At 43.3% G+C, this 13,886-nt stretch overlaps 1 protein-coding gene across 2 annotated transcripts in view; it reads right to left on the reverse strand.

Annotated features, from left to right (window-relative positions):
* The window catches only part of cacna1ba (calcium channel, voltage-dependent, N type, alpha 1B subunit, a), a 99,065-nt gene that overhangs the window by 40,765 nt on the left and 44,414 nt on the right, over nt 1–13,886 (reverse strand). For both annotated transcript variants that reach the window (XM_030105731.1, XM_030105730.1), the window contains exons 7-15: nt 10,655–10,758; nt 6,000–6,115; nt 5,191–5,277; nt 3,579–3,662; nt 3,005–3,211; nt 1,560–1,672; nt 678–790; nt 466–597; nt 43–115 (exon numbers count right to left, since the gene is read on the reverse strand). In XM_030105731.1, the coding sequence (XP_029961591.1) occupies nt 43–115; nt 466–597; nt 678–790; nt 1,560–1,672; nt 3,005–3,211; nt 3,579–3,662; nt 5,191–5,277; nt 6,000–6,115; nt 10,655–10,758 (1,029 nt within the window). The remainder of the gene's footprint in view (nt 1–42; nt 116–465; nt 598–677; nt 791–1,559; nt 1,673–3,004; nt 3,212–3,578; nt 3,663–5,190; nt 5,278–5,999; nt 6,116–10,654; nt 10,759–13,886) is intronic.

The following is a 13,886-nucleotide window of genomic DNA, read 5'->3' on the forward strand; positions in this document are numbered from 1 at the left end:
AAAACCAAAGCCAGAGACCGCAGTGACGGAGCTGACCTTTACCTGGAAGACAGTGAGGATGGCCGCTGGGAACGTGTCAAAGTTGGTCGTCGGTGTTTCGTCTTCAAAATTAAACCTGTGGGGAGAAAACAGTTTGGCTGTGAACGCTCTGTCGGACCTCCAGCTGCATTCGGCAGCTCCTTGTCCCCTCACATCCCCCCAGATGATAATCTGCATCTCTCTGTTCTGTTTTTCCGATGTTTCAAGCATGTATTTTTTTTACATGTTTTTTTTACATGTTTTTTTTTACGTTTCTTTTTTTTTTTTGCAGTTCATTGCCTGCTTCTGAACAGATATTTTTTTCTCTGACTTCAGCATCGTCTGTACAGTAAAACTCTAATCATTTGGAAACCTTTGGCTCAAATCAGGATTTTGTTTGGAACAGTGACCAGATCCCAGTCAATTATGAGACGTGAACAGACTTACTGTCCACCAAACAGCTGCATGCCCAGAAGAGCGAAGACCACGATGAAGAGGAAGAGCAGGAAAAGGAGACTGATGATGGACTTCATGGAGTTCAGCAGGGAAACCACCAGGTTCCTCAGAGAGTTCCAGTACCTGCAACACCATCAGATTGCAGTTTTACCGCCTCGTCGTGTGCTTTATCGCCGACAACAGAGACGTGGCGCGAGGCTCACTTGGTGACTTTGAAGATGCGCAGCAGTCGGAGAGCTCGCAGGACGCTGATCCCGAATGAGGCTCCGGGTTTGATGGCAGCCCAGATCACCTCGAAGATACTGCCGATGATCACCTGAAGGAAATGCTCCCATCAGTACAACGCTTTTTAAATCATGTTTGTGCTCTGAAACATAAAACCCCAAACACTCTAAATAGCCAAACTTAGAAAACTACAAAATCTCATTAAAAGAAATAAATCCACAACAAATGTATAAAAATGTTTTATACTATTAAATAATAAGAATAAATATAAATAATAAAACATCTAAATGCAATAAAATAATAATATTAAAAAAGCAAAAAAAAAAAATTATCAAAATATAAAATCTGTGAATCAAAAAGAAATCTGTTAAATAACAAAGTAGTACTTTAATTGAAAAGAAGAATGAAAAAATAATCTACAACAAATGCTGATGATTTTTTTAAATATCGATTGTGTTTATTAAAAGGAAAAATTATTTGTAGAAGATCACTAATAAATAAAAAATGAGTAAATCAAATAAGTAAGTTTGAACAACACAGTGAAATCCATCAGGGAAATGTAACATAATGTAAAATTATTAGCAAACTAAAACAAACAGATGAAATGCCCTTAATGAACTGTAATCTTAATGTCTGTACAGAAATGTATGCTTCTGTCTCTGTATGATTAAACAATCCTTATGATGAACTGAACATTTAACAAACTGAATGTGAGCGTCTCTGTGTTTCTGGAGGTTCTTTTGCATTAATTCTGTGTAAACAGAGCTGGAGTGGCGATGTGATCAGAGGTAAACAGGCCAGGTCGGGTCAGGGAGGGGTGAGAGGGGCAAATCCTGCCCCCGCCCCGCACGACTCCTCACCCCGAAGTCGAAGCAGTTGAAGGAGGAGTGGAAGTAGTTCTGCGGCCCGAGGCCGTACATCTTCATGGACATCTCGGCCAGGAACAGGCCCAGGAAAACAAACTCCGCCAGGTCTGAAACACAACACGCTCAAACGCCAGGGCTTCGATATAAAAGAGAGAAAGAAACCCAGGCCTGCTGGGCAAACACAGCAGAGAAAGAGATTATTGTTGTGCGTTGATGGGAGGAGATAATGGGTGATCGAGGCAGGTGCACACAGAGTCAACATTGCAGTGGATTACATTACACAGCGAGTGACTGGGGAAGAAAGTTACCATGTGAAGTAAGTTCCCAGCATGCATTTCTACATATTAAAGGCGCCAACCGCGATTTTAATTTAACCAGGATGAGAAAAATGCTTTTTACATGATGTACTACGAAGTCCATGCTATATTTCTGTGAAAAAAAAAAAAAAATCACACACTGATCAGCGTGTTTTGGATATCTGGCCCCGCAAAGCGCTGCCTGAGGATTCAGCGTGACGACCTCTCTGCTCCACTGGCAGCTGCCGCGTGCGTGGAAATGGACATCATTTAAAAGGTCACTGTACGTTTCACTTGAAACGTAGTGGAAACGGGGCCTATATGTGGACTGGTGTTTGAACCAAATGTTAAACGAGCTTCAGAATGAAACCCGAGGAGGAACAGATGTGGCCGATGGGCAGAACTTCTCTGGATTGCAGGACCTGAGACTGTGTTTCAGATGTACAAGAATTTAACGTTCTTCCTCTACTTCATCGCATGTTGGCTGCAGCAAACGGAAAAACTCGGAAAGACTCGCCGCATATAATTTGCACCGCGTTGCGGCTGTAGCGTGTCATGGCACAGGTAAAACTCAGCTGCTGAGAGGAACTGACTAGAATGGGGGCTTTCCGTTGCGCCTGCGCACCACGCCACTGAACACAAGCAGTGGAATTTGAGCCTGACATATTGTCACTTGTTTGTGATGAAACTCGCTGTAAAACAATGGTTTGTAATCTTGTAAATAAACAAATACTTGATTAAAACAAACTTTTTGTTTAAAACCAAGTCTGCGGTGATTTTGTAGTGATGAAGGAATCTAGAATTGGAAAAACAGACAGACGTATATTTGATGGACACTGGCCCATCATTCTTGGTAACAAAGGTTAAACACATTTAAAACCTTTAAATAACTGTTACTGAATTGATAAGAAATGCTGCTGAGAACATTATTAAAACTTGAACATAATGATTGCAATGCCTTGAGTGTTATCATCAGATAAATTTCCCCTTGTTGGCTCCATTTTAATGTATTTTGAGTCGAGCCAACAATGACATGAAGTTCTCTTTCTTACTGAATTCAAAAGAAGTCCCTGCACCAGCGTGTCATGGCAGCATCACCGATGTCCCCGGAGGTGTGCTGGCTCCGGGTGCTCAGGTACTCACATAGGGCGTAGGTGAGCCAGTCGGGCTGGTCGTAGTGCACGATGGCCACGCACAGCGTGTTGAGGCCCACCAGGCACAGCACGGTCCAGTAGAAGCTCTGAGACTTCACCAGGCGGCGGATGGTGAAGCGAATCCGCTTTTCCTTCCTCCTCAAGTACGAGGAGCTCTCGTTCTTGCTCTTCACGCTGGCCCGGGCGAACGGCGACCCTGGGGGGGCAGTGGGGACGAAGAACATGGAGCTGCGATAAAGTAACTGCTGAAGCTGAAGCCCCCCGCCCAGCTGAGTGGTCTCCGCCGTCTGCACACATTTAGCCTGAACTATATTAAACCCTCAGTAACTTAAATTAAGAACGGGTGTCAAGGGGGACTGGACACGGAGGAGACGGAGAAAAATGGCTCCATTAGAATTTCATTACGGGCACAGGAAGACGAGCAAGTTCATCATTTCCTGCTCTATTTCCAGCCTCCTCCTCCTCCTCCGGCCCCCCGAAACACCTCAGGACACATCTACCCACACCTTCCATCCATCCATCCATCCATCTACCCATCCATCTACCCATCCTCTGATCCTCACCAACAGACGAGATGTCGGTGAAGTGGTCCTCTCCCTCCTCTGCATTGATCAGGTCGTTCTTACTCTTCTTGGTTCTTTTCAGCACTGCAAACAGACAGAAGTGGATCAGGTCAAGCAGCAGCTCTCTGTCAGAGGTAAAAACAGACAGAGGCTCCAGGATGAAAGACTTTAAAATCGGTCCTCACCAGATTACCGTGCGATGTGATTTACTACATCCGACTGTTTATTATTCAGTCTTTTCAATGAGAAGGTGACAGTTACAGCAGACCTTTCCTCTCAAGCTCAGTTTTCAGTGACTCTGAACGAAAACCCAAAAACGTTTTGGAAGTTCAGTGGTTTTTCCTTGAAAAGTGTAAACTTCGTATTGCGGAGGTAGGACGCTCCCCCTGCGCTTGCATTTTTCTAGGTTTTGCGTGCGAACACACTGAGAGGAGCAGCCAGAGGAGTGTGAAGAGCTCTCCTGCTCCCACTCCGCCTCCCCGCTCCTTCTAATCTCATTAACCCTCCACCCCGACGCCAGTAATCACTGTGACTGCTACCCCGGGCGAGGCTGCAGGTGAGAGGCAGCGCGGCCTCGATAAGAGCGCGCGCGCACACACACACACACACACACACACACACACACACACACACACACACACACACACACACACACACACACACACACACACACACACCTCAGGGGTGCCAGTAGAAATGATCTGTATCAGCCACACACTGATAACTCAGTTAGGAGGCTGCACAGATGGTGGTGGCTCTCACAGTTTGGAGTAAGCCAGGAACCCCCCTTCCCGACACACGCACACACACACACACACACACACACACACAGTCTAAATCCAACAACAAATAAGATGCAAATGCTGAAATGGCAGTGAAAAGCTTCTTCTTGTGTGTGTGTTGCTGAGTAAGAAGGTTATCTGGTTTCATTTGAACAGATTAGATCAGTTGTTGTCAAGGTGTTTTTTCTTCAACCGCCTCATACTGAATCCATAAAAAGGCAGTGGACTCCCTCTCCAATCTGATCCCTGATCCACTTGGGCCATGTTTACTTGACATCTTGAGGCGAAAACAGAATGCTTTCAGAGCGTTTTGGGGGTTTGTTTACTTACACAACAATGGCGCTGAGAGCGCAGGTTTTCAAAAACGACTCTTCAGTAGGTTCACCACCTGCCCCGTACTATCTGGGACTTACGGCATTTTATTCTCCTTTCCACCGCAAAGTATGAATGGATTGTTCGAAAAATAGCTGTCTAGTTCACCAGTTCATCAGTCAGCTGTTAGCTTAGCCATCAGTCATTTTATTTACACGCCTATGAACGCAGCCGCGCTCTGAACAGTGACTGGCTGTGTTGTTCCTCGTCCAGCCTCGTCTCATCAGAGCCACTGCTGTTTGTGCGCAGGAAGGAAGCTGCTGCAGAAAGCTTCGTCGTTCACACAACTGGTGGCTGTAATGTAGCGTAGAAGTGATTCAGCACTTAAAAAACTCCAGCTGCTGCAAACTAATGTAGCTCAAACGAGGGTTTTCATGTCAGTTACCTGACCTCGGCGCTTGCCTGACAGGGTTTTCAGCATCAGTGTGTTTTCTATCTTCGGTTTGTGAGCCTCTCACCAGAGTTGGTGTGTTTCCTTTTGTACCACGCTCCATCCAGACACTTCTCCACTGCGTTCTTGTCTTCCTCAGCCAACATCACCTCCTCTGCAACACAAACACACCAAACTGAACAACGCAACAGTTTCATCTCTCTGCTTCTGAGTTCTGGATACCGAAATAAAAAAGCCCACTGAACTTCTGAGGACCGCCTGGCTGTGAGGAGCCCACATCGCTTTCAAAACTCCTGTTGTGCAGTTTGAGATGATGTTACTTTAATAAAAGCACTGTTCAAAAGTTTTTTAGCAAAAATCTGTCACATCCCACCACATTAGCTTATCTCCGCCCTTCAGAGCAGATGGGAATTACTGTGTTTCTAAACCTACAGGTTCCATGAAGGAACAGAATAGAGCTTCCACTAGTTTGCCTGTGCTTGATGTGTGGAGAGAAGAAAAAGTTCCTAGAATAAAGATAATTGACTAAAATAGAACGACTGCTAAACTAAAATAGCTAAAATGGTTGAAGTGACCAAATTAAACTGACGAAACAGCTAAAATGTGCAAAAAAACAAGTTAATTTTGCAAAATTAATAAAACAGCTAATATTTAAAAATATTTTTTAAGTGTTAAACCTGCAACAAAAACAGTTTTAGTTGATTTACATTAAACATTTGTGTGAGATTCCACAAAAACAGCCAGCAGCACTAACTAGTGGCCTGGCGGACTAACTACACTGCTCCCAGGGCTTCTGCCAATGAGAAGGACCTGAGGCATCGGGGTGTGTGTGTGTGTGTGTGTGTGTGTGTGTGTGTGTGTGTGTGTGTGTCCGACCTGCTTTGCAGATCCACTCCAGGTACCCCGTCAGCTCTCTCTCTATCTGCTGCTGTCGCCGCAGTTTAAGGAACTCCTGCCTCTTCTCCACTCGCTCTCTCTCCTTTGCGAACTCCCTGCAAAAAAAAACAAAAAACAACACACAAACACACACAGACGTTTATTAGAGAAACATGTGAAAGCCCTGCAGCTCTAACATGCACAGCAGCCTCACACTCTGGATTGTTCTGTCCGTCGTAACTTCAGATTTGGACCGAACGTCTCAACATTACGTCACTCTGAGCTCCTTGAACGACGACGTAATGTCGTCGTTTTGCATCACAATAACTTGATGATTTGCAACAACCTCTTGTGCCGATGACTTTATTTTCTTTGTTTGCACAAATAACAGTTCTTTCTCTTCCCACCAGTTGACATCAGCTATTTTTTTCAAGCTGAATTTCTACGGAGAGCATCATTTTCCAGTCACCAATGACTTCAAAAACACGACTGTTGCCCCTTATCTGACAATTTTGTTACTTTTCTGCTTTAAAATAATTCTGAGGATCGGCTTGAACTCTCTGTTGGGCTAGTGTTCGACCACAGGCCACGTGTTTGAAACCTACAGGAAAAATGACGGCCGCATCCAGATAATAAACCTTGTCTTTTGTGTTATTTTCGTCCTGGCAGTGGACGTATCTGTTTCCCCTGGGATGCATTGTAATCCCGAGTGTTGGAATTATGTCACGCAGTGTGTGGGAAATGCAGGAGAAGAAAGGAGAGATGGAAGGAGAAGATAAAGACGAAGAAGAAGGAGTGGAGGGAGGCAGAGAGAGTACAGAAATAACAGAGCGAGGATCTCCGGTCCACCCCCACCGCTCCGTGATTGGTGGCTCTCCCACACAGCGGAGGGGGAAGCTCCATTCTGCATTGCAGAGGCTGTGTGTGTGTGTGTGTGTGTGTGTACACAGCCAGGATCTCCCGGCGTCGGACCGCCGCCGAGCCATGCTTCTCACACAGATACACGAGTGTCAGCATCAGAGGAGGTCATTAAAAGCTTTCATGCTCGCACAGAAGACGAGTCGCTCGCCTGCAGGATCCGCCGCACTGAGAGAGAAACAGGCGGATTCTGCCTCGCAGATCAGCGGCGCTGCTGCACAAATCCTCCTCTCATGTCAACATGCTGAGATCTCAGCAAGGTTAAAGGTTTGAAAACACTGAAAGAGGAAGTTCATCAGAAATACTGAGGATTCTTTTTTTTTTTTATGATTCAAACGACCGATCAGACAACCAAACTGGAGACTCAGAATTTGGCTTTGGGATCTAATTTGGTACGAGACTCAGCAAAGACATAAGCAGATTAAAATTTTAGTGTTCTGATGGAATTGTAGTATTGAATTAATTTCTTGAAATACTCATAAAAAAAAATTATTGTCGAGAATTCATCTCTACTACTACTACTAATAATAATAATAATAATAATAATAATAATAATAATAATAATAATTTAGGTAATTAAAGATTATTTCTGAATAACGCAAAATAAAAAAAAATTAATTAATTACACAATTAATAACTCTAATCAAGCCACTTCAAGTGGTTTAGGAAGAAACAGTTGTAGTAGTACCTCATAGTTGACAGAGTTTATGTAATAAAATAAAAGCTGGGGTTTAAAACAGAGCCTTGTGGAACACCAGGTCAGATCATAAAGAAGAAAAAAATAACATTTTGCATGTTTGCATGACTTTGATGAGTCTATCAATTGACCAATATAAGTGTTTAAAGATACTATTAAGAATCTATTTTCCTGCAGCACATAAAACGATACAAAGTTTCAGGGTTCTCTTGGCCACCCACTCCTGGCTTTGACCAAGATAAAAACAGTGTGAGAGGATTTTTCAGAGTGTACGATTGACGGTTAGATCGCCGTCTCGTCTCGGACCGCCCACACTGGCTGGAATAAAGCGACAGAGGGGGTCCGCTGCCTCTTCACCCTGCATGTGTCTGAACTCCTGCCCCCTTCTGAAGTTCACATCGTGGCCTTTAAACAACGCCAATGCCCCCGCACGGCCCTGCAGACAGCAGCGCCGACCTTTCACCTCCCCGCTAACTGTAAAACCATCTGACAAGGTCTGTGGAGGGAAATGAAGAGACTCTGATTCTGTGCACGAGGGAGAGAGAGCATCCAGCTTAAAGAGATGCAAAGAGGCAGTAAATGCTTCGTTTTAGCTGCAGCGCCGGGAGTTTTTCTGCCTGCACCTGGCTGCTGACTCTGGAAAAATCCTCAAATGAACACATAGAAGAAGGCTTCAGAACGTATCAACCTCCTGAGGTTCTGCTGCTTCCTCACCACATTTCATGTTCATAAAATATATTAAAACAACCAAGAAATTAGAATCTAGTAAAGAAATACTGGAAGTAGCAGCTGAAAAAAAGAAACAAACAAAAAAAAAGGGATCTAAATCAGAACCTTGTAGAACACCATGTGGGAAAAAAATAATATGCATGTCAGACATGCATAGATATATACATCATGTGCTTTCAAATGCTGTTTTTGCATGATATATTACATTTCTCCGGTCAATTATAAAACAGGAGGAAAAACAAAGAAGCACAACCACTGTTAGTGGTAAATAATCCTCATATTTTCCATAATGAGCTGAATTCTCCACTGAGCCAGAGCTGTATCACACCCTGAATGAAAATAACCCTCAAAACAGGAAAGTGATGAGCATTAAAAAGTCTGTGAGGTGAAACAAACATTAGCGTCGCTGACGCTGCTTTTCCTTCACTCCGCTCATCAGAACTTCTGTCCCCAAGGCTCCCAATCCATCAAAACCGAGGAAACAAGGTTAAGTTACAGGAACTAATGTGGAAGTTTCAAAAAAAATAAATAAAAAGACAAGATGTTGTACAAAGACGCTCAGCTCCACCTTCATTTTCAGACTGACCTTATGTGAGCAGCCTGGTGGAACCAGAACACTAAAGACCACAGCAGTAAACCAGAGCAGAGACAGTGAGGAGTCCGTGAGGTTCTTTCACTGTCTAATCATTCAAGCCTTTCTTGACTTGTTTTGTTTTTTCTATTTACTTATTTTTTATCTCAAATCTTTTACATTATGTTCCTTTGTCAGAACATGGAATCTTTAGAAACACTGATAATTATGTAGTGAGCATACCAGGCTCGGGGGTGGCGCTGTGAGCTGTTTTTGAAGTGAAACCACACACGAGCAAAGAGAGTACGCCCTGAATGTCGTGTGGAATTTGTAGGATTTTCTGTAAAACGACTCTCAACTATAAAACTTGAAGCCGTTCTCAAAATGCTGCATCTTCAGTGGATCAGAACACAGCGATATCATTGATAGACACACAGAATACAACGCAAGAGGTTCATTTTCACTTGAAAATGCCGTTGAGCAAACCGGAGATTCAGCATGGTTGCCATCTTAGATGAGGACACGTTTCTCCTCCAGCACATTCACTTCTATTGAGGTCTTTAAACAACTAAAATAATCAGAATTTAATGTTTATTTGAACCAATTTTCACAGTTTGGTTTGTTTCAACCAGCAGACGAAGTCTGAGGTGAAGACGAGTGTCGGCGACAAAGATGTGTGGCAACCAGAGAAACTAACTTTAACTAGTACTACATACCGGCATTATCATGCATTTGTGGGATGAGCATCAGAGCTGAGAAGGTAAAACGATGCCAGATCCTTGCTTGTGAATTCAATGGCAGCTTTCATTTTCTGCTGTTTATTATTTGATTGGCCTGAAGTGGAGATTTAGAATTCAGAGTCGTTCCTCTCCTGGTTTTGTGGGATTCGGCTGCTGCAGCTGCTCAGGGCAATAAACCAAGAAAAAAAAAACTAAAACAATAATACAAAGTAATAAAAGCAGTGCGTCGCCCTCCTGGTGCTCTCACTAATGCTTCAGAATCACACCGACGGGCCCTGAACGCATCAGGCGGGCGGGGCCAGTGGAAAACGATCAGCAGAGGCAGAGGGGCTGATTTATGCTCATAGCTACAAAGTTTTCAGAGTTTCTGTGAAAATGAACATTGTTTTCAAAGCGTTGCCATGTCAATGAATAAATAACGATAAAATGTTGACAGATGTCACAGATTTCAGGAGTTCTTCAAAAATATGAGACAGCTTCTCATCACACATGTGAAGTTCCAGCATTAAAATACATTCAGTCTGGTAAAATATGATTCTCATGTTAACATAACGCAACAAAATCCAATTTGGGGCCATTTTTGAAGATGTTAATGACTAAAACTTGTCTGATTCCACTGAAAAACAAACAAAAAGAAGCTTACATAAACATACAATCACTGCATTTGATCCTAAAGAGCTTGATGTGGATGTCAAATGCCCGGATAACCTATTTCTCACGCATAAGAAACATAATGCAATCTAATATTTATTTCCAATTTTTCCATCCACAGATGCGATATATTTCTCATACATTTTCAAGGCTATAAAACTATTCTGTGCAAAAACAAAAACACATAAAAAAAACCCCTTAGGGATTAATATTCCAGAAAATACAGGAAAATTACAGTATTTTCCCAGTTTGTTCGACAGATATAGAAAAAGAAGCTTCAGACTTCACCCCTCAGTCACCCTGCGGTGTGTTTGAGGGCGGAGGGCATGTGGTTAAAGTGAGTACTCACCCCGAAAGGACACCCAGCACCAGGTTGAGCATGAAGAAGGAGCCGATGATGATGAGTGGGATGAAGTAGAGCCAGTTCCACGTGTTCCCCGAGGCATCGTTTGCCTGGAGCACGCAAACACACACACACACACACACACACACACACACACACACACACACACACACACACACACACACATCAGGACAGGTTTCAACAAATCCTTGCAAAAGAGAAAAATCATCTCAGACATGATGAGACACTCCTGTCTGACAACTCGTCTTCAAACTGGATTTTCCTAACAAACACCACTCAGCAGGAGGAGAGGCTTTCAGTCCATGTCTGGTTCTTGTTGAGGATTTGTTATGGCAGGATGATGAGTGTCACTGATCCACCAAGTTCTCTCACACTTTGTCAGATTTTTATTTTACACGCAAAGCTGAATCAAAACTGGAGACAGACGTTATTTTAGGTTTAAAAGTTTTAGGAAATTGCTCTCCAACCTGGACGTTAGTCGGAGGAAGATGCTCGATAATCTGAATGTTAGTGGGAGGAAGATGGTCTGGGCAACAAGAAGTAGCAGCAGATAACTGAGATGAACTACCAACCTGCAGACAGTTTAGAAAGGGAACCTAACGGCTCTTTAAGAATGCTGATGTTAAATGTAGCTAATATGGATACGTACATGCTAATGTTAACACTGTGAAGACAACTGAATTACTTCAGTAAAAATGCTGTACTAATATCATGTAAGCTGGAGTTTAGTGAATCAGTAGAAGTGCTTTCCTAACAGTTAGCTCCGTGACTGAAGTGGGAACTTTCCTCATGGGAAGCTCCCAGCTGGACTGTGTTCTAGTGGACTTTGGAACCTGGGAAGTGGGAACTTTCCCAGTGGGACGCTGTGGGTTGATCGTACTCTGCTAGAACGTTCCCACCTCTCAGGTGACTCATGAATGACGCCAGTAGCTCCAGAGAGAAACTCCAGCTTTAAACCCGTCTTCTCACCGGTCCAGTGGCTCTCCAGCCATCACTCCTTCCACCTCGCCTGAGAGCGTCTGTACAATACGAATGTTTGCAGAAAGTCTCCGAGAGCATCCACTGGCGTTATTACTGTGGACGGTTAATTTGATCGCTGTATTGTCTCAGCATGCGCCCGTTCGGTTCATTGCGATGCCTTCCTCTGGCTAACAGGCTCGCCTTAATTTCTCATCTGGCATCCATACATTCGCTCATTGTTTCCGCACACAAAGGAAGAGTCTCATTATCCTGTGTGATTGTTAATAAAGCAACGCTGGTATAATTGCCACTTCCACACAATGGAGGCATTATGTGAGCTTAATTAGAGGGGAACATGGTCGGATAACATGAGACATGCAAGACGATGAATTCACATGACAGAAGAGTGAGTGTCATGTAAAACATGGGATCAGAAAAGATGTGAAACTCTCACATGACTGGATTTATTCTGACTTTATGTCTGCGAAAAAGTCCAAAAATGTATAATGAGTGAGAGATTCAAGATGACTTTCAGTACCCGGCAGTTCTCAATGGTACTAAGAAAGTCAGGAAAATATTACTTTAGATTATCATTGGGTTAGAAAACATGCAAAAAAATCAAGTAACTCACAGTATGAACATTCCTTAAATGTACTGTAACTATCCAGGATGTACGGATGAATAGCTCATGTTACAAATATGTGACATCTGTTGAAATCCAGCTTTATGTTTTAGTGTTTGATAACGCAGAAACGCACCCTGAGAAACTATCCGTGCAGCTTTAGCAGCTGTGCCGTGGCAGTAGAGCTCCTCTCGTTGGTCCTAACTTGCTCCACAGCGGCTAATTGGATGAGTTTCATCAGTTGTATAACTCAGATTGCGAATCATCAAATAGATTTCTCATCATCAGCGGCCTCGGGGACCGAGTGCAGAGCAGCCGTCATTAAAACCCTGCAAGATGAGAGAAAAGTGCCTGTTGATGCACTGAACCTGTAATTCAGGTGAAGCACTGCAATGTTTTTGTGGTAATGAGCTGCAATAGCAGGGTTCTTCATGTTTGTGTCCACAGATACGATGTGATGCTTAGATGTCAATATGAACCTGAAGCTCTGAGAGGTGTTTGTGGCACTTGCTTGAATCTACGACACTGAGAATAAAGACGATTTTCCAACACAGATAAGGAGTACTGAATGAGAATGATTAAGGCCATGATTATCTACTGATGTCTAGCTATGTATCCATCTATAGTTGCATTTTTCCTCATGTCCATGGAGACAGAGACGGACCCTTTTCCAAAAGTTCCACCATTGGAGCCATTTTCAAGACGTTGTGTTTTCAGTGGCTCCAAGCATCAGTCTTGTGTACACAGATGCCAAAAACCGTCCCACAGTTTTCCATTTTCCCTTGAAAACGTTCCCTAAACAGGGCCTAAAGGAGTGAAAATTCAGGCTTCCCTCCTGGATATTGGAAAGTTTTTAGATGACCCAATAAATCATGCAATTATGTCAGTTGAACTCATAAATGTTGTCGGCGTCTGGACAGTTTCAGGAGCGTTACCTGCTCTTTGGAGACAAAACTATGATAAATCATGAATCCGAGATAATAAGCCCTAAAGGTTTCTGTGTGTGACCGGAGTTCAGACTGAAACTGTCTCCTGTGATGAGACAAGGCCGACAAACCCTCCTGCAGATGACTGCCGAATTGATTTTACTCTAAATGACTTGTTACCATTGATCTGCTCCTGCTGTGTGGGAGAGGGGAGGTGCAGATGATGATGATGGTGATGATGATGATGATGATGATGATGGTGATGGTGATGATGATGATGATGATGATGATGATGATGATGATGGTGTGGGTTTCATATTGACCCAGTCTTCCAGTATGTGAGACAACGTCTCCTCTGAGTTCCCACATGCTGATGTTTCTTTGCGTCATGTCGTTTCTCTTCATTATTCAGCACTTGGTTGGTCGCCGCTGACTGAACTCCTCACTCATGCTGGATCGTCTTTACATTCTCACGTAAATTGCTTCTAACCAATGGATGGAGGTCTGAGGCAGAGCTGGACTTTCAGGAAGAGCTGCTGAGTCATCGGTGCAGGTTAATCCTTGAATGTCAGGTTTTAAGGCTGATCCAATTGAGTGTGAAATCAAACACATCAACAGATAAACAAGTTGGACTTCAAGAGATTGTTGTAGAAAAATACCATCTTGATGAAGATGAAAAGTATTAGTCAACAAACCTTTTCCATGGATG

Source organism: Salarias fasciatus, chromosome 12, assembly GCF_902148845.1.
Source record: "Salarias fasciatus chromosome 12, fSalaFa1.1, whole genome shotgun sequence".
NCBI classification, from domain to species: Eukaryota; Metazoa; Chordata; class Actinopteri; order Blenniiformes; family Blenniidae; genus Salarias; species Salarias fasciatus.